The sequence below is a fragment of the Malania oleifera genome, chromosome 4, assembly GCF_029873635.1.
Source record: "Malania oleifera isolate guangnan ecotype guangnan chromosome 4, ASM2987363v1, whole genome shotgun sequence".
Taxonomy (NCBI): Eukaryota; Viridiplantae; Streptophyta; class Magnoliopsida; order Santalales; family Ximeniaceae; genus Malania; species Malania oleifera.
This window is the reverse complement of record NC_080420.1, coordinates 76,810,644-76,835,738: the sequence shown is the minus strand read 5'-3', so window position 1 is coordinate 76,835,738 and position 25,095 is coordinate 76,810,644. Positions and strand designations below refer to the sequence as shown.

The 25,095-nt window shown below is 36.6% G+C and overlaps 1 protein-coding gene across 2 annotated transcripts in view; it reads right to left on the bottom strand.

Moving 5' to 3' along the window:
• Positions 1-25,095, bottom strand: part of LOC131154259 (uracil-DNA glycosylase, mitochondrial) — a 42,461-nt gene that overhangs the window by 4,941 nt on the left and 12,425 nt on the right. For both annotated transcript variants that reach the window (XM_058106916.1, XM_058106915.1), the window contains exons 4-6: positions 15,170-15,200; positions 1,302-1,437; positions 688-771 (exon numbers count right to left, since the gene is read on the bottom strand). In XM_058106916.1, the coding sequence (XP_057962899.1) occupies positions 688-771; positions 1,302-1,437; positions 15,170-15,200 (251 nt within the window). The remainder of the gene's footprint in view (positions 1-687; positions 772-1,301; positions 1,438-15,169; positions 15,201-25,095) is intronic.

Here is a 25,095-nt window from a genome sequence, read left to right as displayed (position 1 = left end):
GACCTATCATTGTGAATTAGTCTTCCAATTTACACAATACTCTTAAATATGTCACAGGAGGGATATTGTTCTTTTTTAATTCATCTTGAAAGAAATTGATATGAACAAGCCAATGCTAATTGAAGTCAGACTGGAAAAATAAACAAATAAGACATCTAGGAAGAAATAAGGGTCCAGCCTATTCAAAGAAATAAGGGGAGAAATTTGCATCAGTGCAACTACAACAGGAGGCATAATCTTACTGTAATGAATGCCAAAGATCATGGCAAAAGTTCAACAAGATTGCTGATCCCCAAACATACATATTTAACAAACTGATAAACTCTGCACCATTATGTGCCTTTGACATTAACAAAGAAATTCTACACATAGGGCATGCATAATCTATTGCAATGATTTTGTGCGCCTATCAAGATGATTGCTGATCTCAAAAGACACATTTTAACATAGTGATTTATAAACTCTGTAACAATATGTTCCTTTAACAAAGAAATAGTATATATAGGGCAGAAATAATATATTGCAATGATTTTGTGTACACATTCTCTTTATGTGCAAAAACATATGATATGATGGTGCATTCATGTTTTTATCATGTTGAACTACCTGCATCCAAAGGAGCCTCTGTTTGAAGATAAGCAAGCATGTGCATGATAGTTATAATGTTCATAATTGGGTTAAACTAACCTGCATCCAAAGAAGCCTCTATTTGCAGATAAACCAGAAGGGTGTGCTGCTTTAAGAATATGGTGCCTTGTGCCATCAATCAACCTGTATAACACCTTCTTGTTAGTATAGGAGCAAAATTCTAAAATATTGAGTTGAAATGGAAAACCAAAAATTTTAAGTTGAAATTTGGAGAAACTCTATCAAACATTGGAAGTGGAGATTTATGCTGGACTCACAAACCCTGTCTAAAAAAGGAGAATGTGTCAAATCAGAATTGATACCAGTTGATTCGGGACAAATGTCCAACAAAATTTTAATTCCAATCCAGCTCAAAATAAAACTAATACATGAAGGCATTTTACAGGATAATAACACTTGCAAAGCAAGACAATTATTTTAAAAACCTAAAAAAACTCAAATACTACTTTCTTGAATCTGCAACCTAGAATCTAAAGGATACTTGCCAAATCAAATAGCCTCAACAAAAAAAGAAATGAAATTAAATCTGTTTCTGTACTTACATATTGTGCGTGCCTGCACGTGCATGAGAGAGAGAGAGTTTCTCATATTTTAAAATGACTAGACATAAAACCTGTACTTTCTACAAAGCTAAGCTTAACATATGAAAATACCTAGATTTCTCTTGAGCAGAGTTTCCCCATAAAAGAAATACAACTCCTTTTTTTCTTTGTGAGATTGTTCCAATTACAGCATCAGTAAATTGCTCCCATCCTTTCTTTGCATGAGAGTTGGCCAGATGACTCCTAACTGGAAATAATAAAATATGGGAATCAAAATAAATGAAGATTAAGAAAAAAGGAAGCCCAGACTGAATTGTCAAAATGAATAAACTTTTTTTGAATTAAATCCATGACTAGTACTGAAAGTCTGAAAGACGCCACTCAAAAATGAGACTAATGCATCAAGATTGAGAAGCAGGTTTTGTGTGGTAGAGTCACACAAATGAACTCTTAAGAGAAACTTTTTTTTTTCTTTTCTTTTTTTGTTTTTTTTTTTTATTTGTGTAGTTCTTTTATAGTCTTATTTTAGTTTACTTTAGTTTTAATATTTCACAAGGTTACATAGAATCTTAAGCATGAAATAAAGTCGTATTAATGAGTTTAATATAGCGAGTTCATGAGTAACATTTCCATGTCCAAATAAATAAGGGTAAAGCCATGCTGTAATACATATATTTAAACATTCTCAATTACGAATCAAAATAAGATTTATTATTTTTTCTTCTCTTCTTCCCTTTCATCTTTGCCTTAGCACCTTTAAGCTAAATTTTCAATTCCTATGGGACATGTTTTTTGAGCTGTAATTGCTGGATATTGCAACTCACCCCCCCCCCCCCCAAAAAAAAAAGAAATCTAAATTTTTTCTTGCAAAATTCAGCCAAGACAGTTTAATTTTGATTGTTTTTAGGCCCATCATTCACAAGAATTGGACATCCATACAAGCTATACTATTTTTATTGCTAGGGTGAGCGTGTAAATAAGTCACAAGAACTAGTTAATCACAAAATGAGATAGTTCAACTCTGTTAAATTAATCACAATACGAGATAGTTCAACTCAGTTAAGGAACCCATTTCCATATCCTATATTTCTTCAAAGTCATGTTGGTATACACTCCTTTCTCAAGTGAGCCTCCATTTTGTACTATATTAACAACGGTAAGGTTTTTGCCGTGTGACCGGTCATGGGTTCAAGGCGTGGAAACAGCCTCTTACATAAATGTAAGGTAAGGTTGCATACTATAGACCCATTGTGGTCCGCCCTTTCCCCTGACCCCGCATACACGGGAGCTTTGTGCACCGGGCTGCCCTTTAAATCATTGTCCCAAAAGGTGCCAGAATTACAAGTAAATTGAAATTTCATGGCTCCACAATATGATGACATTTGAGTAGATGGAAACCTTTGTGGTTATAACATATATCAAATAGAAAATTTTCGGTTCAACCACCTTGAGCCACAAGTCCTAGGGCAAATCTGCACTTAGCAGTTTATCTAACAAAGAATTTGTTGGGGGGGGGGGGGTGTTGAGGAGGAAGTACAAGAGCAAATTTGAGTTCTAGACTTGTTTAGGCCTTGAAGAATTACCTATTATTCATGGCTATAACTGCAGTGAGCAGTCTCTTGAACAAACAAAATATTCTAATAATTATCGATCTAAGTTCAAACAAGAATTTTCACCTAGTTAGGGCCAGGCCTACATAAATATAGAAAGACTTCAGATGATAGTACTGCATTTAGCAGAAACTCTGACATCTTTTCATCAACTGTAATAATATGCCACACAAGCTCACTCTGAAAGTCACTTGTTTTAGCCACTTAAAAGGTCCGAAACTATCTTCTAGTTCACAAGCTACTCCTTGTGAGTTGTGACAATGTCTAATCTAATAAACCATCTCCTCACCAGGCCAATTTCTATCCAGAAGAATAGGCAAATGGTTTTTACTACTTAAGATAGTATGATATCCCCATTGTTCCCCTCAAAAGTTATCAAATCTCAAGCTGTTGCAACCTCATGGCTCAATTGCAATCTCAACATTATGAGGTCATATTAGATACCATTCTCAAACAATCCCATGAAGAGTCCTACTCATTGCAACTAAAAGCTAAAAGCGGCATTGTACTTTGATGGCTCTTCAACGAACTGAAGGAAGCCTTGGGATAGTTCTTATACCACAAGGTTGATGACTACTCAGGCTTGGACCGAGAGCCTCTTTCCCAAACTTTGGGTCAAGAAACTATTGACTTTTTGAGCCTGAACCCTATTTTGATGCTGACAAAGCACATGTATCTCATGTGTGTGCCTAGTACTTGAATAGGTTAATAATTCAGAATGCACACATGGAAGAGGATAAATGGAAGCCTGAGGGACTTAAGACCATCAAAGTCTGGTGTATTTCATAAATACAGAAGAGCAAAGAAAAAGAAGAGGAAGGCATATATATTTTATCTTTAAATGCATTTAAGTTTTGGTCTGTAATAATGCATTCATGCATGATGAGACTAACAGCTCAACAAAGACCATAGATTGACCCTAGGGAACCTAAACTTGCATGAAAAATCCCCCAACTAAAATGTTAGTCATACATATAAGGATAAAATGTTTAAAGTCAAAATTAGGGCAAAAACTCAAATTTTCAAGTACCTCGGTCAACCGACCTTAAATATTTGGCCCATTAAGTTATGCCTCGGCTGACCGGCCAATTCATCTCTTGAAACGGCCAGCCGACCGGCCATTAATTCTCGTCCTATTTTATTCCTTGTCCGACCGACCTAAATAAACTAAGGAGAGCCACGGCCGACCGAACCTACGAAGGGTTGGTTTTCGCCTTTGGCTCAGTCGACCGGCACCTTGCCCGGCCGACCGAGCCTTGCAAAATTTTGAATAAAACAGAAAGGCCAGCCGACTGGCACCTTGACCAGTCGACCGGACCTCTCAGGCAATTCAATTTCTCAGCGCCTAAACACGTTTAATTTTTAATTAAACAATTTTAAAAATGTCCAGTATGTCCCTAACGGTCAAAAATCTTGGCAACTCTATAAATATCCCTTTCATAAACATAATTAGCAAGGTGATAAACTTAGAAATTCTATGAAAATATTTTGTGCTATTTTTCTTATACTCCCACATACACAAGCATATATTCATCTCTTCCCCTTATTTCTTTGCAAAATCATCTTGGAAAGAGAGCATTAAATTCATCATCTTCATTTGCAAATTCATTGCAACTTGAAGATTGATTGAATCTTTATTCTTGTGGGCATTATATATTTCATTCAAAAGCTTATACTCACTCATTCATTCATTTTTGGAAATCAATTTTTAGAGAGTAAGCTCGAGCTTTTCGCATTCTATTTCATTGATAAATATTTTTGGGAAAAACTCCTTATAGCCTTTGAATCTTTGTGCATATCCATTGCAAGATTCAAAAGCTTATGTTGTGTTTATTGCAAAACAATTTTGTAAGCTAATCTTCAACATCTCCTGCACTTCATTTTTTGAAAAACATATTTGGAGATATTATTTGGGTTTTAGATCTTTGAAAAGTACTTGGTGAATATTTCATATTTTAATCAAAGATCATTTTCATTACCATCTCACACACTACCTCATAAATATAATTTTTGAGAGATAAACTACATATACTCTACCGAGCTTAAACTCCCATCATACTAGGGTGCATTCTTAAGTTTCATATCTGTACATCTCAGCTTATTATAGAAACATTTATTGTACGAAAATTTTATTATTTGCTGTATTCTAGGTGTGGCCTAAAGAGGGAGACTCGCCCTATAAGGAGTCCCGGTTTGGCTTGAACCCGGTTAGGTGAGCTAGGATTAGCACCATCCTATAAAGTGTGCACAATTTGGCTCAACCTGGTAATTGAGCTAAGGTGTCTCCGCCACGTAAGGAGAATTGGTTGTGGCTCAACCCCGTCATTGAGCTGGGGAGTCTCCGCCCTCCCGTAAGGAGAGTTGTAAGTGGCATTGCTCAGCCCAGTTAAAGTGAGCACTTAGTGAATCCTTGAGCGGCTGGTTTAAGGCGGGGACGTAGGCAGGATTGGCCGAACCCCGATAACAAATATTGTGTCTCCTCTTTATATTCCCCACTTCAATTTTCGTACATGTATATTTAATTATTTATTGTCTTGATTGTTTTACATACATGTTTTATCGGTGGAATTGGTAACTTCTTAAAAAGACCCTAGGTTGCGGAATACTATTTGTAATTTGAAATTTAACCACTTCCTTCAACCCTCACACGAGAATATTTCATAAATTTCTACTCACGAAGCTCAGATAAAAGTTAATCCAAACAAATGAAACAAAATGAAGACACTCAAGGAAGTTCAAGTTCTATCATAATTTATTCTTCAAGTTTGGGCCAAAAGAAAAAGAAGGTTTTTTTTTCCTAACAAAATTGCAAAAAGGGTGGGGGGAACAGACAGCATCTTGCAAATTTGATCCTCCTGCAATCAAGTCCAAGCACCAACCTCACAGGAGTCAACCCCAACAATAGCGAAGTCCTTGCAAGACAAACCCTAAAGTCAACCCATGGGAGCAACTCCCGAGGGCTCGGAGTCCTCAAGAGGACTAGAGCCACAAATTCAATATCTATGGGAGAAAAGTCCTCATGAGGGCCAGCCTTAAAGAAGTCGAACCCCATGATGAACCAACATTCGCACATGGAAAAACATTATTTTTTTTTCTTGGATCAAATTAGGCTATTTTTGTCAAATCTTACCTTATCTAGGAGCTGTAAAGATGAGTTGATCTTCACTGTAGCTCATTGCTCCTTTCTCTCTGCTCTTTTAGGTTCTTAACTCTTTTGAGTTGGATTACTTGTGTTTCCTCATATTTTGAGGTGGAGTGCTTGGAAATAATAGCGTCGAGATCTCTCATTCCCCTTCCCAACGTCTTTTATAGGTACATCATCTACTATGGTGCACTCTAATTTTTAAGATCTAAGTGTTACCCCACTTATACTATAATTTCTCTACTTTGCATTCTCTACACTGCCACATTTAACAGATTTTGATTGACAAGAATTTCTTCAAAGCATTTTAATAACTTCCCATGTGGGAGTTTAAATGTAAATGCGTGACATTACCACTTTGCCCTATATTTGTGAAATTAATGAACATAAATTGTATATGCACAAATAAAATTAATTACAATTAGATTATGTTAAAATTCTTACAAGAGATCAAAATAGGTAGAGCATGTTGACATTAGCCTCAGAGATGTGGCGAGCTCTTAACTAATTCCAATCCTGGCCCACTCTGAGTCTTGGTTATGTGGCTCAAATCAAAGTTTGCTAAAGGGACTAGGGAGTTTAGACCCATCACCTTTTCCTAAGCTGCTCAAGCTTCCATCATGTATCACTTGTTAAACATGTTTCCTTTTCCTTTCTCCAATTGTAACTATGTATCATAACCATTCTAGCCCCATATTTTTTACTTTTTCATTGATTTAGATGTGACATGGCATTCCCAAAGGATGACATCGCACACCTTTTTTCCTTTCCCATATAAATACCCCTAACCATTCTTAATGGAGTTCTTTTTTACACTTAAGAAATCAAGAGGGAAGTTTGGGCCTAATACCAACGGGCTACTTAGAATAGGCACTAAATGGGTAATTAAAAGGAAATGGGGTAGCGGGCCAAGCATTGTCCATAAGGGTGTTGGGTCTATCACCTATCACCAAAGATGAGAAAATAGATGCATATATATAGACCCAAGAGAACACTAAATAAAATAGTCATTAAGTCACTGAGGGCAAACTATTGCAGAAACAACATTAGTCAGCCCAGAGGTAGATAATTCCAGCAAGCATACTCAAGATTTTAAGATTTGAGCTTCCTAAAGAGCCTAGGTCATTTTTTTATTTTTATTTTTATTTTTTGCGGGGGGGGGGGGGGGGGGGGGGGGGTGGGGGTGGGGGTGGGGTTGAAATGAAGACCTTACAGATGATGTACCTTTGCAAAGGGGCATAAAAAAGGATCAGGTATTTATTTCAACTTAGCATAAAGGGGGCAATTCCTTTTCCGAAGTTGATCCAAAAGTTGCAGCAAAGGGCCATATTCAATTAAATATGAAAGTATACAAATAGATGAGTTCAGTGAAGATGAGAGGTGCTCAAATGCAAACAGTTCTTGTGATTTGACTCCAGCTTGCAAGTCAATCAGTTGAAAAGTGAGATAGAGATGGTAGGAGAAGACAATTGGGAAGAACTTGCTGGAGATTTGTGCTTTAACAAAAGACCAAAAGAAATATTTCAGAGTAAGAAACATCTACATATGCCTCATCTTACACAAGAAAAGAGTTCTTTATTTTGCTTTAATATCGGGCAAGAGTTTGAAGGTTTTTTTTAGCACAAGTCTAATCAGAGTAAAAATTTGACTAATGAGGGGTTTTTGCCCCTTTCCCTTGAGCCTATTCTTAATAGACATTGTTAGTCCTTCAACTGTTGAGAGGGATAATGATGAGGAGACAACGGCTCCAGTGGACGATCTAAATTCTTCAAAACCCGGAAAAGGTATTCTTGTTATTCATGTTCAGTCCTTTTTTCCTTCTAATTCTTTATGCCACAATGAGGGAACTAATGGCGGGAGTGACCTTGGTGTTGGCGGAGGTATTAGTGAGAGGGACTGTATAGACCCAAAAAAGCTCTTAAACGATATAGGGTTGAATTTAGTAAGTCCAACAAGAGTTGAGGTTAAGTTGGGGATGAGTCCAAAACTTATAAGAGGACAAAAAAGAGGGTGCAAAAAGAATTAAAGAATTTGGTTTCTCCCATCAATTATAGGGGAAGGAAGGGGAAAAGGAGAGGGGGTAAGCTCGTTAGATTATTAAGATTATTAGTTAGAATGTTAAGGGTCTAGGGGATGTTAGGAAGAGGAGTTTGATTAGAGAGGTTCTTCTATGGAATTCTCTCGATATTGTCTTAATCTAAGAAAAGGGAGATAGTTAGGGGGATTTGAGAAAGACGATGTAAAGATTAGGTTTTTGTACACTCTCAGGGATCGGCGAGTGTTGTGGGACACTTGGTCTACTACTAAAGTGGACAATTTAGTGGGTTTTTTTCTCTTTCTATCTTGCTTGAAATTAAAGACAAGGGTCAATGGTGGATTTCCTCTGCGTACGGTCCTTCTAAGCCTGCTCTAAGGGGTTCTTTTCGGGATGAGTTTTATTTTGTTTCCAGTTTTTGCTCACTTAGGAGGATAGTGGGTGGTGATTTTAATACAATCAGGTTCCCACAAGAAAAGAAGGGGGATTGACAGGGTTAATGCATCTATGCAAAAGTTTGATTTGGTTATTTGGGAGTGGGTTTAGGGATCTTCCCTTGGGCAATGCCAATTTTACATGGTCAGTAGGTCGGGCTAGGGAGGTGGCTAGTAGAATCAGTAGATTCTTGTTTTCAAACAAGTGGGTGGAGCAGTTTCCTAATCTTTCTCAAGCAGTATTACCTAGACCCACTTCTGATCATTTTCCTATTTTATTGGAATCTACGAAAGTGCCTTAGGGCCCCACCCCTCTTAGGTTTGAGAATATGTGGTTAGATCATGGCTCCTTTCAAACCTTGGTTGGGAGAAGTTTTGATTTATGAAGAAGTTCAAAAGGTTGAAAGAAAAACTAAAAGTGTTGAATAGGGAGGTGTTTTGAGATATTAGGTTTAAAAAGTCTATTATTCTAGGAGATTTGGAAGAGTTAGATAGAAAGGAAAAAGACACGAGTACATGACCCTTTCCAAGGAGGAAGAGGCTAAAATGGTTTCCCTGAAAAGTGAATCGCAAGAGCTGATATTTAAGAAAATAAGAAGTTGGATGCTAAAGATGAAGTTTAAATGGGTTATAGATGGCGATTACAATTCTTAACTAATGGAAAAATGAGAAAGAATTTGATAAGGGAGATGGAGGTGGGTAGGAGGTGTTATTATCTCGAATTCTAGTAGAATTGCCTCTAAGATCCCTGATTTTTTATTATAATTTGTATATTGAGGAGGATCATAATAGACCAACGGTGGAGGGATTAGTGTGGGATCCTTTGCCTATTGATAGTATAGTCTGGCTAAAGAGACCTTTCGAGGAAGAGGAAGTTAGGGCTACAGTTTTTGGAACGAAGATGGATAAAAGACTAAGGCCGGATGGTTTTCATTTAGCTTTTTATCAAGATTGTTGGGCGGTAGTGAAGAATGACCTACTGAAGGTTTTCAATGAATTCTATTGGAATTGGGTTTCAAGAGTATTAATTCTACTTTTATCAATTTGCTGCCAAAGAAAAGTAGGTCTATCAAGATTTCTGATTATAGACCAATTAGCCTAGTTTCTAGTGTTTATAAAATATTCACTAAAGTTCTAACTAATAAGTGTGGTGCTTGATAAGACTATTTCTAAGGCCCAGAGTGCCATGGGGGGAAGATAGATTGTGGATGCAATCCTCATTGCAAATGAAATCATTCAGGATATTAGGAGGAAGAAAAAGAGGTTTTTTTTTAAGTTGCATTTTGCAAAAGCTTATAATAGAGTGAGCTAGAACTTTATGGATAAGATTTTTGTGTGGAAGGGGTTTGGAGAGAGATGGCATAGATGGATGAAAGGTGGTATTCTAATGTGAATTTTGAGGTGATATTGAATGGTGATCCTAAATCTTGCTTTAGGGCCACAAGGAGGATTGGACAAGGGGATCCTTTTTCTCCATTTTTGTTTGTGTTAAGTGGTTGACGTTTTGAGTACGATGGTTGCCAGGGCAGTGGATAGAGGTTTAATAAAAGGTCTCAGAGTGGGTAGGGAGGAGATCATGATGTCATACCTTCAGTTTGCGGATTATACTATCTTTTTTCCTAGAGGATCATAAGCTTTCTCTCTTAAATATATTGGGGCTTCTTGAAATTTTTGAAAGGGTGTTGACTGTCGGGGCTTAAGATTGATATGGAAAAAGTGGTATCGCGGCTATTAACATGCTTGCAGAGAGTGTTAAGGAATTAGCTTTGGAAGTTGGGTATGCTGAATTGGGGTGGCCATTGTCCTATCTAAGGGTTCCTTTGGAGGGTATTCCTAGATCAATTAGTTTTTTGGGATCTAGTGGTGGAGAGAGTGTCCAAGCGTTTAGATGGGTGCAAGGGAACCTTTTTTTCTTTGGGAGAAAGGATTACTCTAATTCAGGCTTGTCTTTCTAGTATTTCGTTCCATTTTCTTTCTATTTTTAAAATTTCAACGAGTCACTAGTAAGTTTGGAAGAATTATGAGAGATTTTCTTTGGACAAGGATAGGGTGTTTTAGGGACCATTTGGTGAGTTGGGAGGTGGCTTGTAGGACTAAGTGGAAGGTTTGGGTCTTGGAAATTTTGGTGTCTAAGAACGCAGCTCTTTTGGCTAAACGGTTGTGGCAGTTCCCACGAGTGGTCTCTTCCTTGTGGTATAAAGTTATCAAAAGTAAATTTCAACTTGATGGGAATAGGTGGGATACTAATTTGGGTCTAGATGCTCTTCAGAAAGCCCATGGAAAGTTATATCCCAAATTTACCATCGCTTTATTCCTCATACCAAATTTGTTTTGGGTAAGGGTTGTAATATTCGGTTCTAGAAAGACCTTTGGAAGGGGAATGTTGTTTTGTCCATCTCTTTTCCTCCCTTATTTCGCTTAAGCTCAAGGCAAAATGATCCCATTTCTTCTGCTAGTGTAGACCCAGTCGGTCCTTTACCTCCTTGGGATTTTCACGTTAGGAGATCTTTGAATGATAGGAAAACTATAGAGTTAACTTCTTTGTTAGTTATATTGAATAATTGTAGGGTATCTTTTGAAGATGATATTGATCTTGGTTGTTGGATTCTTCGAGTGTTTATTTTTGTAAATCTTTATGTGAATTCTTGGCTGGTACCAATTTCTCCTTTCCACTCTACAAAGTTATTTGTAAGGTCAAAAATCCCCCCTAATATCAAAGCATTTCTTTGATTGGTTGTGCTTAATCAGATAAATACTAATGACTTGCTGCAAGTGAGGAGACTCCTAATATATATATATATATATATATATATATATATATATATATATATGCTTTGTTTTGATTTTTCAAAATATATTTCGCCTATTTTCTTGCATTGTGATTTTGCATGGAAATTTTGGAACAAGCTAATAAACTATTTTGGAGAAAGTTGGGTTTGTCCTGGAACAGTGGAGGGGTTTTTTGGCAATATCTTTTGTGGGGTTTCAAAGGAAAAAAGAAGGAATTGCATTATGGAATTGTGTTTAATTTGCAATGTACTAGGGCTTGTGGAAGGAACGTAACTTGCATATATTTCCAATAAGAAGTCACCATATTGGTTGGTGTGGGAAAAGCTTCATTTTATGGCTTCTTCATGGTGTGTGGGCAATGGAAATTTCAAGGGGATGGGTATCTCAAATGTTCAACATGATTGGCAATCTCTTCTTAAGGCGTGCTAATTTTCTTTTGCGATCTTTTATATTTTGTGTTCGTCTTTTTTTTCTAGGGATTCCCACATTTCGTTAAGATGTCTTCACTCCTAATTATACATTCTTTCTCTATCTAATGAATTTATTTCTCTTAAAAAAAAAAATCAAGAACTATCTCCAAGCCCCTCACTTTGGATTCTTTGTAGTTCAAGGAATCCTTTCATCCATCAAAACATCTCCACCTGCCACCATCCAGCTTGAGTTTCTTGGGAATTTCTTGGTTTTCCTATTTGGGCCCTCTTTAGAACATCCATTGCTTGTGTCCAATAAAACTCGTCCTCTATCAAGAACCCCCTCCACACCCACAAACCTACACAATCACAAAAGTCTAGAAAGTTGAAACTAAATCTTTCACCTTACCCAATAATTTATGGTCTAAGGTCCCATGCCTCGTACATCCCCATGACCTGGCGAACAACCAACTATAACTTCTAATCACTATCACCTTCAAACATATTCCATGCCCATCATCCATGCTAGGTTTGAGCCACAAATAAAAGCTAATTCTCTACCTTATTATTTGCAGCCTAGAAATCAAACCAAAGGCATACTTAATCATATCCACTTCAAAGGATGACAAAATCAAACTTGCATCACTTGATTCCTCTATCAAAGACCTATCTACATGTATTAACCATTATGAACACTTTTGTAGCTCATCACAATCTACATCCATCTAGATCCCGTTGTATTTGCTATTCAATCTTAATGTGTTCTATGTCCAAAAATGTATCTTCCTTAAAAGACCTCACATTATCAAATACTTAACGTCATTCTTAAGATTTCTACAATCATTTGTATAATTTCAATGGTCTCATGAAACAAATAATACTTGTCAATGTCTCACCTTAGAGCACCAAGCTTCATCTTTCCAAGCCAATTGTCCTAAAACTATATCAATTTTCATATCACGGTAAAGTAGGGGATCACAATTACTGTAGAATTACTTCAAATCCCTTTTTTCCTTTTCTTTGATGACCATTTGACTAGGATGAGATCGTGTGATTTGTCTTTCCACTCTCTTACAAAGATCTCCTTTTGTGCCTTTTGTCCCTCTAAAACCTGATTGAAGTGAGATTTTGAAAGAGAGAAGTTGAACTCCATAGCCCTGATTCTAGTAATGAAAGTCCCCATATTTAAATCCTTACTCAATGTTCCTTCCATGTTAAATCTCTTGGCATAATCTCAAAACTCTTGGTGTCCCTACCTAATATCCATCAAATCTATAGTTTGTTTTCTTACATTAAATATACTCATAAAATATTTCTCAAAAATATCAAACAATTGCTCAAAACCACAAACCGAGTTAGATGGTAAAAAACTTGAGCACTACATAAGATTTGTACCTTTTAAGTGTTATGAAAGATTGGAAAACAATGGCATCTAAGACCACATGGAGCATCATGATAGTCCTAAGGTTCTTCATGTAATCAAGTGAGTCTTGTGTACCAACAAAATTGGTTTGTAGTTTTGTATCCTGTAAGGGCTTATTAAGAATGCCTTGAGTGAAGAGCAACTAGTCATTTGTGGCTAATTTATTGGCATGGCTCATTTTGTTCTATACTTTTACCGTCAACTCTTTTAATGTGCAATCTGAAGATGCAACTTGATTCACGACTTCATCTTAAGAGGCATGCCTATATATGGTGTCATCCTCATCATTATGAAAATGGTTGGTGTCTTTGGTAGTTTAAAGCATTTCATTTGTTGGATTTTATGAACTCGTTGAGTCAAATTTTGCCTTGGTGTCGCATAGCCTCATATGGCGCCATCTTCATCATTATGAAAATGACCGGTGTCTTTCACATTTTAAAGCATTCCATTTGTTGGATTGTACAACCTTGTTAAGATCAGATTTTTCCTTGGTGACAATCCTCATGACATCATCACCTGGGAGTTAGCAACCTTATTACCAAAACTAACTTTGTTTTGGAAGGTTATTACAAGCTCAAGACCTAGAGTTGATGAAGATACAAGCACAATAACGTTATTCCAATCAAAGGTTAGATAATAACAATGGATGGTGCATTATAGTTCCTAAGTCCTCAAATTTCCAATAAAAATTGAAATCAAAATTTTAGTCCTTGCTCAACATCCAAGATTGGGGAGATCCTTTATTTCCTCATATAGCTCCTCTTACCACAAGATCAAAAGACTTCTCCACAACTATGCATTTTTTATCATCTTTCCTCATGCACGAGAGAGGTGGAACTTCTTGCATTCTTACATATAAAGTTCACATTTGTTTGATGAGTTTTTCTTTTGTTAAAATGCTAAACTACATGCAATAGAAACGACAATAAATTCACAAATCATATCCTTTCCTCTCTACACTTTTTGCCTCGAGATTTTATTTTATCAATATATAATTTATTAATATGTTTGAAAACAATTATACCATTTATTCTAAGGTAAATGAAATCTAGTCTCAATTTATACACTCTCTATCAGTAATAAAACAGTAAAATACATATCTACTTCATTTCGAAAGTGCTTTTTTTTTTTGTGTGTTTTCATGCATTTACGCATATGTTTACACCACAAAAACACACACGAAGGAGACTGCATTGATAAGCACCTTTCCAGAAGCTTTCCTTAACAAAGTCATCTACGTCAGTAGTGCACACTTGAAAGAAGGCAAAAAGAGATGCTCGCTAGCAGCTCAAGGGGATTGAAGACCAAGGCTAGGATTTTATCAAGAAAAGTCTAAAAAAGAAAATTATCACATTTGAGAGATAGAGATAACATGTGTGTGCAAGCAAGCATGTGCACACACACACATTGCACATGCACACGTACATGCATATCTATCTAAATTTATATACACTCAATAAAATAAAGAAAAATCTTTGGCATAAGTAGGCAAGATCAAGCATAACTAGGAACATTTAGGAGGAAAGAATCCCCATAGATATCTTTCTTTCCCTTAGAAGCATTTAGTTTTTTGTTTCTGTTGAAACTATAGGCATGCAATGTTTTGTCGAGAATCATGAAAACTTAAAAAATAAATAAATAAATATAAATATAAATATAAAATAAAAAATCTAGTAAGGATCAAGATAGGTGATTCTTACAAGCATTACCAACCTTTTTTCTAGGAGGACATCTTATCACAAACCCTTCTATATTCCTTTCCTAAAAAATTTTCTACTACTAAAAAAAATATTACAATAAATTTAAAAGTTACAAAAGCATTCATAGTGGGGAAGGGAAAACATAAAGCTTCCACCACTTCTATTTGCAGTTGAGGAAGATTCAAGTGAGTAAATTCATAACTTTACTCAACAAACCAGTTAAAATAAAGTCTTTTTGTACTGTAACTATTTTTTATCACTTCACCAGTAAAATAAGAGCATGGGAAATTTTGTGGAATCTTAATTAACTTTTTTAACACTTGAAACATTTTAACCTGTCAAAAGATTAATAAAGAAAAATTGGTGAAATCCATTAATTAAATGATAATGAAATTTGACAAAACTATAAAGTATAGATGGAGCAAGGAATCATACCAGTAAGAACAGTGTTGAGCAGTAAAACACCCTACAGAGAAAAAAAAAAGAAAACACAATGATCTTAGTCAACAGCTTTTGTCAGCATGGTTTTAAATTGTGATAATGGGTAGCGTAATATAACAATAACGGGTGTAACAAGAAGCGGGAGTAGCGGATGTTACATAACGGGAAGTGGGTGTAACGGCCATGAATTTTTTTGAAGCACACACAACCTTGTGCATATTAGCGTACTTGCATGTTCTAAGCTCTTAGCCCTTCTTAGAAAGAGTTTTAGTGTATTTTGGATCCTTTAGTTCAAGTAACTAAGTTATTTGTTATTGGCAACAAGTTTACATTTGTTTTAAACCACAATTGATAGAAATATTATGTGTGCGCGCATATTTATACTTCTTATTGTTCTTATCTATGATAAATTCTTATGTGTGCTAAATTAATTAATAAAACAAAATACATTATACACTCCATTAATCTATTAGACACATAAGACATATGAATAATACAAACATAAAATAGCTTAATAAGAAAGAAGGTTGAAATTGAAAAAAAAGGTACAATGGTTGATGCAGGACCAATGTTGACACAAACAAGTTTAATACTCCGAATAAATTTGTACATAAGAACCTTGTATAGGTTTTTGGTGATTTGGAACTAAGAAAACTAATTTAAGAATTTGAAATAAAACAAACTGCTTTCCTAAATACAAACATACTAGAATCGTAAAGATATCAACCAATAAAATAGATAAAAAAATATCATAAAAATAAAAAAAAAAATAAAATTAATTTCGTACTCGTAATGCATCAATCTTCACAAGTTGAAGCAAACATGCACACTAGCTAAAATTACCCTCTTCATCCTCATCCCTAGAATACTCAGTTGCATTCACAATCTAACCACCAGAACAGTTCTCTCCATATTCATCAATGTTAACAGCTGGCTCCACAACATTGACATGTCATTTCTTGGGATATTTTCAATAAGAATGGCCCTTTTTACCATAATTGTAGCACTTAGTGGAAAATTATCAAACCCTTTTGGGATGAAAAGGATTGGTCAAGGAAAGAGGCAACTCAACCACAGCAGTAATTTTCTTGCAAGAATCCTTCAAATACTTGCTCTCTTTCTCAATAGCAGCAAAAGCAGCAATTTGATCATGCAAGTTAAAGTCGCAGAATTACAACTCAAATTGTAACTCATAATGAATTTCCCCCACGAACACATTGCTGCTCATATTTGACAAAAGAACATTAAGCAACCAATATGTGATGTTCAAGTGTGTGCTTGTAACATATCTACCAGTTTTAGCTAATGTGCACAAGTTGAAGTACATCTCTCATTCATAATAGATTGGGATAAATTTTTTGCACCATGAGATGCCTCATAAGTCCACTCGATAATTGGAGCATGCATATGCTGAAATTGACGAACTAACGTAGCCACCAAGTACATGCGACACTCATGAGACATATGATTACCATGCCAACCTTTTCTTCCAATCTCACACCTCAATAAGTAAAGATATTTTTTCGATTTGATTGAACCAATCAAATAACATCACTCCCTCACCCTTGAAATCAAGCAAAGTAACCCAAATTTCACAATCTTGCTTGCTTGCTAGAGCCTTACAAAGTAATAGGCATACTATCATGGATATGAACAGTTTTTGAGCTATTACAAGGAACATAAATGGTCACAATTCCCTTTTGTTTTCTATTCCAATCAGAAATATTTAAGGGAGTGGAAGTATTTCAATTCAAGAGCATCATTTTTTTATCAAGAGCATCATTTTTTTATCAAACTTAGAGACAATTTCATTTAAAAAATAACAACTCGATAATTGAGCAAAGCTACTTGAGATGTTAAGTCACGGATCCACTTCTACATATTTCTTTCCCCTCATACATGTGAGCCAGCAACCGGATCAAAGGTACGCTACCACTATTTCCTCTACTTTTTTTTTTTTAAATACTCACTTGCTAGTTCAGAAAGGTCACTCCAGTTCATGAGGTACAGTCTGGTCTGGCTGGCCAGTTTGGAAGTTTGATCAGGTTCAGGCAGTAAAGCTAGGTCTGGTTTGAGTGGTTCAGTCCAAATCAAGCAACCAGTTCTTTTAAATAATCTTATTCCATCAAAACAAAAATTAGAAGCCTCACAAGGGTTCCCTAACAATGGCAGCAACAGAATTGCATGGTGTATCAAGGCAGAGAAGGCTCATAAGGCAGAGTGAGCGATGCTGGGGGTAAAAAACAATGAGAATCTGGTAAGAAACTGAGGAAACAAATGTGCTTCAGCTGCTTCAAAGAGCTTTTGCTGATGTGAAACATCAATAAGCATTAGCTTAAATTTTGGTTCAGATATAATTTGGATTGGGTCAATTAATGCTTGAAAGGATTTGCTCTCAAGACAACAATGATTGAAAGGATTTCTGTTTCCTTGCGCCTACTTTAAGGAATTTTTCCTTCTGTTTTTTAATTGTGAATGAGGTGGAATGGAGAGAAGGCACAGTGGCAGCTAGGTGGTGATGGAGGTTGAGTAAGTGGCAGTGCAAGGTGATTTAAGCTAAAATTGTGAACCATAAGAGTTTGAGTGAACACTCGCAGATAGCCGTGTCAACACTGTCGTGGCAGTGTGAGACTAGATCGCAAGCCCCATAAAATAACACTGAATGAGATTAAAGCTCGCACTTATAACACTTTATGCAGGATGCCTACACACTACACAACAATTGTAACCAAACTCAGAGTAGAATTAGTGCATAAGATCCTTTTATAGGCTCACAATGCTACAGAAATAAGAATATTAATTTTAGAATCAAAAAGTATAAACTAAAATACTACTGAATACTAATACCTTAGAACCATAAAGATATTACCCAACGAAAATAAATAAAAATAAACAGAAAAAAGTAAATTTGATCGCATGTTCCTCCTATGTCAATATCACCCCTTTGAAATAAAGGACAGGACCTAAAATTGAAACAAATACGTACACTAACATACATTACCCTTAACTGCATTCACAATCTGAGAGAAGAATCCTCTCCATTTTCTTCTATGTCATTAGCTAGCCAGACAATGAACCAAATTGGATCCTGGACAACGATGGCAGCTTTACAGTCAGCTCCTTCAACAGGAAACTCATTTCACCTGCAGTAACCAGAAGCAAGTTCCCCTGGAAACCTATTTGGAGGTCACCTTCCCCCACAAAGTTGCCTTTTTTTGCGGGAGGCTACTCTTGGGAAAATTCCCACAATTAACAACCTTCAGAAAAGGGGTCTGTCTCTAGTCAACAGATCCTTTTTGTGAGAGGGAGATGCTGAAACTATTGCAAAGATACTCCTGCAGTGTTCGTGACCAGAAATCTCTCAGATCTGGCCACTGCTCTGATCAGGCAGCAGGGAACTGCTTAGACAGAGTAAAATGAAATCTGGAAAGGTATTGCTTCAATTTAATTAAAAAAAAGGGGGGGGTGGGGGGGACCTTCAATCTAATTCCCCTTATCATTTTTTGGATTGTCTGAAGAAACAGAAGAGCCTTTGAAGGATTAGCTATGATGCTTAATATTATCAAAGACAGATGACAAATCTAACTAGTCGATATAGTGGCTTGAACATTGTACACACTTGTACAATCTTGACTTGTCTGACACATTGTAGTACATGTGATTCTTGTCTTTTGAAACTGTTTATACATGATAGCACCCCCTTCATGCCCTTTAATGAATTCTCTCTTCGCCAATAAAAAGAAGAGAAGGACCAGATAAGTCAGAGCTGGATTTCAAGAACAGGAAGGACCAGATTTCAGTTGTTAGAGCTCAGGAAACAAGTGGGAAGGAGGAGCTTAGACTTCACACTAAGATTCAGGCACTCCAAACTTCAAGTCGGGCTGATCAAACTCAGGAACATACCCAGAATATTAATAGCTCAGAGCTAGAATTAGACTGTGATATTAAAATGAAACAAGCCTGGAAGAGAGATCAAAAAATGGGAAGGTAAGATGAAAAAATCCAAGAGCAATTACGGGGAAGATTGATGATATCTTGTGTTCAAATTTTGACAGATTAGAGGGTAGTAAGGTGGATGCTTGCAAGAAGATAGCTCATATGGGTGCCAAGATGAGGAAGGTGTTTGACGAGAAGAGAGAATTCTATGCAACAGCGGCAAAGATTTTAAGGAGAGATTCTAGAGGATAACTTAGCACAGTGGAAGAATCTCTTACAAAGGACGATGGATGTAGCAACAGAGAAAGGAAAGAAAAGGAGGTCAAGAAATGGGGGGATTTTTTGGATTCAGAAAGCGATGATTTGAGTGAGTTTGACTGTCGTGCAGGGTTATTGTTGGATGAGATTCAAAAACAATATGGGTACGCTTCTGATTCTTGTGACGAAGTAGGGGATTCTCTTATGTTCATCCTGCCCCATTGAAAGGTTTGGAGGGAGTGTCCATTTTTGAAAATGATGGTTTGATCAACAATTTACAGAGTAGGGATGGAATATTGCCTACTCCCATGAAGGGAGTTCCCAAGGAGGATTTAGAAGCTCAAAATCTTTTGGATAAGTTGGATTTAAAGTTGAGTGATACTGGAGGAAATTAGGTTTGCTTGGATGGTGGCAAAAGTCATAAATTGAAGGGTCAAAGAGAATTGGCAAATTTGAAGAATTTGGTAAATTATGATGGAAAGGGTTTTTCTTGGTTAATTTTATCTAATTTCATGGTCTGATCTTCAATTTTTTTTGTTTTTACTTTCTTTTCTGTTTTTTTGGCGGACTCCTTGTCCCTGCACATTGTACCTTCATTTTTCCCTATCTAATATAATTTCTTTTATTATCAAAATAAATAAATAAATAAAAAGAAGACATTACCATGTCTTTTGCAAGGAAAATTTCAGAAAGAATGCCCCTTTTGACCACAATTGTAACATACAAAGGAAAATTCTCAACCCTTTGGGATCAAGACGCTTGGCTGGGGCACTAGGCAATTCAACCACAACTGTGATTTTTCTAGCATCCTTCCAATACTTGCTCTTTTTTCTCAGCAATTCTAACAAGTGGCTTGATCAACTGAGTTCAAGTGGTAGAATTGCAACCCAATGCATGATACATACGTGAGTCCCCCAACATACCAAATATTATGTTATTGTTCATCTTCATCAAAAGAACATCAAGCAACCAATTTATAAAACTCAATTTTGTATGTGTCAACATCTCTATTATATTAAACCAGTGCGCAAAACTTGAAGTACATCACTTGCTTATAATTGATCAAGATGCACTTCTCCAGGAGATGCTGCATAAGATTCCACTCAGTGACAGGAGCTTGACAACAAAGTCGGCATCGACAAATCACACCATGCCACCAAGTACATGCAATGCACTTAGGGCAATGACAGCCATGCCAACCTTTTCCTCCATTTCAACTGTTACAGGTATTTTTTTATTTGAAGCAATCAAATAACATCTCTGGATATCCCTCACCTGTGAACTCAGGCAGTAACCCAAAGTCCACTATCCAGCTCGCAAAGTAGTAGGAATATTATTATGAATATAAAGTAAAGCCAATGTTTGGGCCATTAGATGGAACTTCAGTCTCCATAATTCCCTTTTGTTTTCTATCTGGATCAATAATATTTAAGACAGCAGAAATCTTGTACTCAAGACAATCAAACTTTTTTACTGAACTTAGAGATAATTCAGTCTTGAGAAGTAAGAAGTTAAGAATTGAATGATGCTATCTAATATGTTAAGTCACAGATCTGCATATCCACTGTTTCTTTCCATTCATATAATAACCAACAGAATCTGGTCCATCATCATTATTCTCATTCTTCTCTATTTTTTTGTTTTCTTCTTTCTAACTGGGCCAGTTTGGTTTAGTTTGTGTGGTCTGGTCCAGTTCAGATGGTCCCCCTACAATTCAAGTGGTCCAGTTCAGTCCCAGTCCAAATTAAGAAACCAGTTCTTCTATTCATCTTCTTGAATCAAAACCAAAAGGAACAAAGGCTTTGTTTCAACCTTCAACAATAGCAGCCACAACCAATCTACAAGAACCACCAAATCTGAGAATCAAAGGCAGCAAGGAGAATTAGTCATGAAGAACACTGACAGAATTGCTAAAATGTATTAGGCAGCAAAGGCTCACACTACAGAAGTGGTGAGGTCAAAAGCAATATGAGACTAGTCAGAACTTGAGGTCGACAATGAAGATGGCAAAAGGACTGCAATTGCTTCAAAGAGCTTTGACTATTCTTAAAAATCAACGAAGGTTGGCTTTCATTTCTGTTAAAATATCGTGTGGTCTGAGGTCCATTAAGGATTGAAAAGAATTTGGGAGGCGCCAGTTTTTTCTTTTCTGCTTTTGCTTCTCAAGGCAGCACTGCTAAAAGGGATTTCTGCTTCTCTACTTGGGCTTGAAGGTGTTTTTGTGTGTGTGTACTGTGTTTAAACAATGGATGGATTGGGAAAGGCTTGGTGGAGATGGAGATGATGGACTTTGCAGGCTTGCAGTGCAAGGCATTGGAGATGATGAAGCTAGTCTAAAATATCAACAGAGAGTTGGCTTCCATTTCTGTTAACTTATGATGTGGATTGGGTTTGATTAAGGCTAGAAAGGTGTTGCAAAGTTAGAGATGGAGGAGATAAGAAGAGAAGGAGAGAAGCAAAGAGGAGAAGAAGAAAGTATAGGGAAGAACTGAGCGGCATTTTCCTGGAGTCTACGTTCAGCACCAGGTTTGCCCTCTTATGTATTAGTAATAATAATAAAGTCTTAAGGACAAAAATACCCCCCATTAACACAACCTAATTATTAAAATAACATATTCTCTTCTAACACTCCCATCAAGCCAGGGGTGTATAAATATCACCCAACCCCAACTTATAACAAGCACTAGACAAGGCGGGATTAAATAAAGGCTTCATGGAAACATCGCCGAACTGATAGATTTCCCAGAGGGAGTCCTCACGACCTTCTTCAGCACAGCATCCCTCACAAAATGACAATCAACTTCTCTGTACTTTGTCCTCTCATGAAACACTGGATTGCTAGCAATATAAATGACAGCTTGATTATCACAAAATACATCTATTGGCTTCGTTACGAAGAATCCCATCTTTGATATAAGACACTTCAGCTACATAAGCTAACTCACAGTATGAACCATAGCTCGATATTCTCGCTTCAACACTAGATCTTGCTACTGTAGTTTGTTTCTTGCTATGTCAAGTAACAAGATTAGCTCCCATAAATGTACCATATCTAGTAGACCTTTGATCATCAACCAATCTAGCCCAATCTGCATCAAAGTATCCCATAATCTAACTATTTCTATTACATTTATATATCAAACCCTTGCCAAAAGAGCCTTTAGATGCCGCAAAATCCTTCAAACAGCATCCCAATGTGGTTGTTTGGGATTTTACATAAACTCACCACCCCTACTGTAAAAGATACGTTGGGTCAGAGACAATGAAGTAGATCAACTTGCCAACCAATTGCCTATATCGACATTTAGTCCGGCCCAACATCCCCAGACAACTTCACTTCAGGGTCCATAGGAGTATCAACTAGTTTGGCTCCCAACAAACCAGTCTCACTCTCACTTAACAAGTCCAATGTATATTTTTGCTAAGATAGATTCAACCCTTTCCCACACCATATAATCTCAATTCAAAGAAAGTGACACAGAATACCCAAGTCCTTGATTTGAAATTTTGCTTGAAGCCACTACTTAACATCTGCAATCCCAATATGGTTGATGCCAACGATGAAGATATTATCAACATAAACTACTAGAAATACCACACTTGTCTCCATTTTGCAGACAATAACTAAATGATTATAATAGCACTGGACAAAGCCAAATGAAGAAAACTACAACACTAAATTTGTCAAAGCAAGATAAAGGAAACTATATAAGACCATAAATGGCCCCTTGAAACATGCATACTTTATGATCCTCCCCTTGAGAAACATACCCAGGAGGTTTCTCCATGTATACCCCCTCCTGCTAATCAACATACAAGAAGGTATTCTTCACATCCAATTGATACATGAGCCAACCAAAATTAAGTTCTATTGAGATCAAAACGAACGGAATTTAATCAAGCAACTGGAGAGGTCTCAAATAATCAATATACATTAGGTTGTACCCTTTGGCAACCAACCGGGCCTTAAGTCATTTGATATAACCATTAGGAAGACATTTGATGGTGTAGACCCAACGACACCAAACCAACTCTTTACCAGGAGGAAGATCCACCAAGTCCCATGTCCCTCAAGTGGTCAAGGCATCCATTTCTACATCCATTGTATACTTCCACCCAGGGTTAGCAAGTGCTTCAACATGCGAGGAAAGAATAGAAATTGAGGTAACAGACAAGGCAAAAGAACGCATAGGACTAGAAAGGTGAAGAACTAAAACTTTATAAGTGATAGGATAAGAAACTAAAAATTGTTGAGCAGATGTACGAGTACCTTTCCAGTAAGGAATGGGCAAAATCCAAGTCATATTGGGATGGATCTTCAAACCAAAAGTCGAAGAAATGATGGCAATGATGCCTTTGCTTGCTTTTCTTTGTTAATAAACCTTCAATTGTTTCTCTAGATCAATAACTAATGTAATTGGAAGAGGGGCAGAAGATTTCTCAAGAGGGATAAGGGTAGGAACATGAGGATCAACACAAGGGGGGGACCACAAATCATTGATGGAATCAAAATAGATTCATCCTAGGAGGACCTGGCACTGAAAAAATTGGGTGTCCCCTCAAAAAACGTGCATCAGAACTAACATATTTCCTTCGAGTGTGGGGATCATAACATTTGTATCCTTTTTAAGTTCTCGAGTACCCAACAAATAACATTTAACAGCACGAGGAGATAACTTATCACAAGTAGTATTTGGAACATGAACAAAACATGTGCACTCAAAGACACTAAGCACAACAGAGAACATGGACATTTCTGGGTACACAATGGAAAAGGGAGTCGGCCCCTTTAGAACAATAAAGGGCATCCTATTGAGCATAAAACAGATTGTAAGAAAAGCATTGGTCCAAACGATTTTAGGAACATGCATATGAAAGAGTAGAGGCCATGTTATGTCAAGTAAATGTCTATTTTTTCGTTCGGCTACTTCATTTTGCTAAGGGGTATGTATGCATGATGTTTGATGAGTAATCCCTTTGGCCAAGCCAAAAGATTGAAGCTCATTTTGAACAAATTCAAGTGCATTACTAGATCGAAAAATTCAAATATCGATGCCAAGCTGAGTTTTTATTTCCTAGTAGAATTGAGTAAATACGGTCATAAATTTCATATCTATCTTTTAACAAATAGATCTAGGTCATACACGAAAAGTCATCCACAAAGGACACAAAATATTGATGAACAGTCAAATTCTTGACTCTACAAGAACCCCAAATATCTAAATGAATAAAAGAAAACAATGGTTTACAACAATACTCAAATCTAGGCGGCAAAGATGCTCTAATATGCTTTTCCAACTAACACGTAGAACACTCAAATCAAGAAATGGACTTGAACATAGAAAAAACATGTTGTAGTTTTGAAAGGGATGGATGATGCAAATGAGCATGCCAATGATCAAGAGAAACACCATTAGTAGATATTGAGGAAGTCGTACAACCAGATTTGGACCCACCATAAACACAATCAAAATAGTACAAGCCATCCCTCTCAAGCCCTCCACCAAATCTCTTCTTCATCCGAAGATCCTAAATACCATAATAAGGAAAAAAAGTCACAAAATAGTTATGAGATTTAGTTGACTAACTGATAGCAGGTGCAAGGGAAATTTAGGCACATATAACATAGACAAAAGAACAATGAAAGGAATTGAGAGAATATTGCCAAAACCAGAAACCGGTATAGTCAATCCATCAGCAAAAGCAACCTTGGTGTAAAGTAGTGG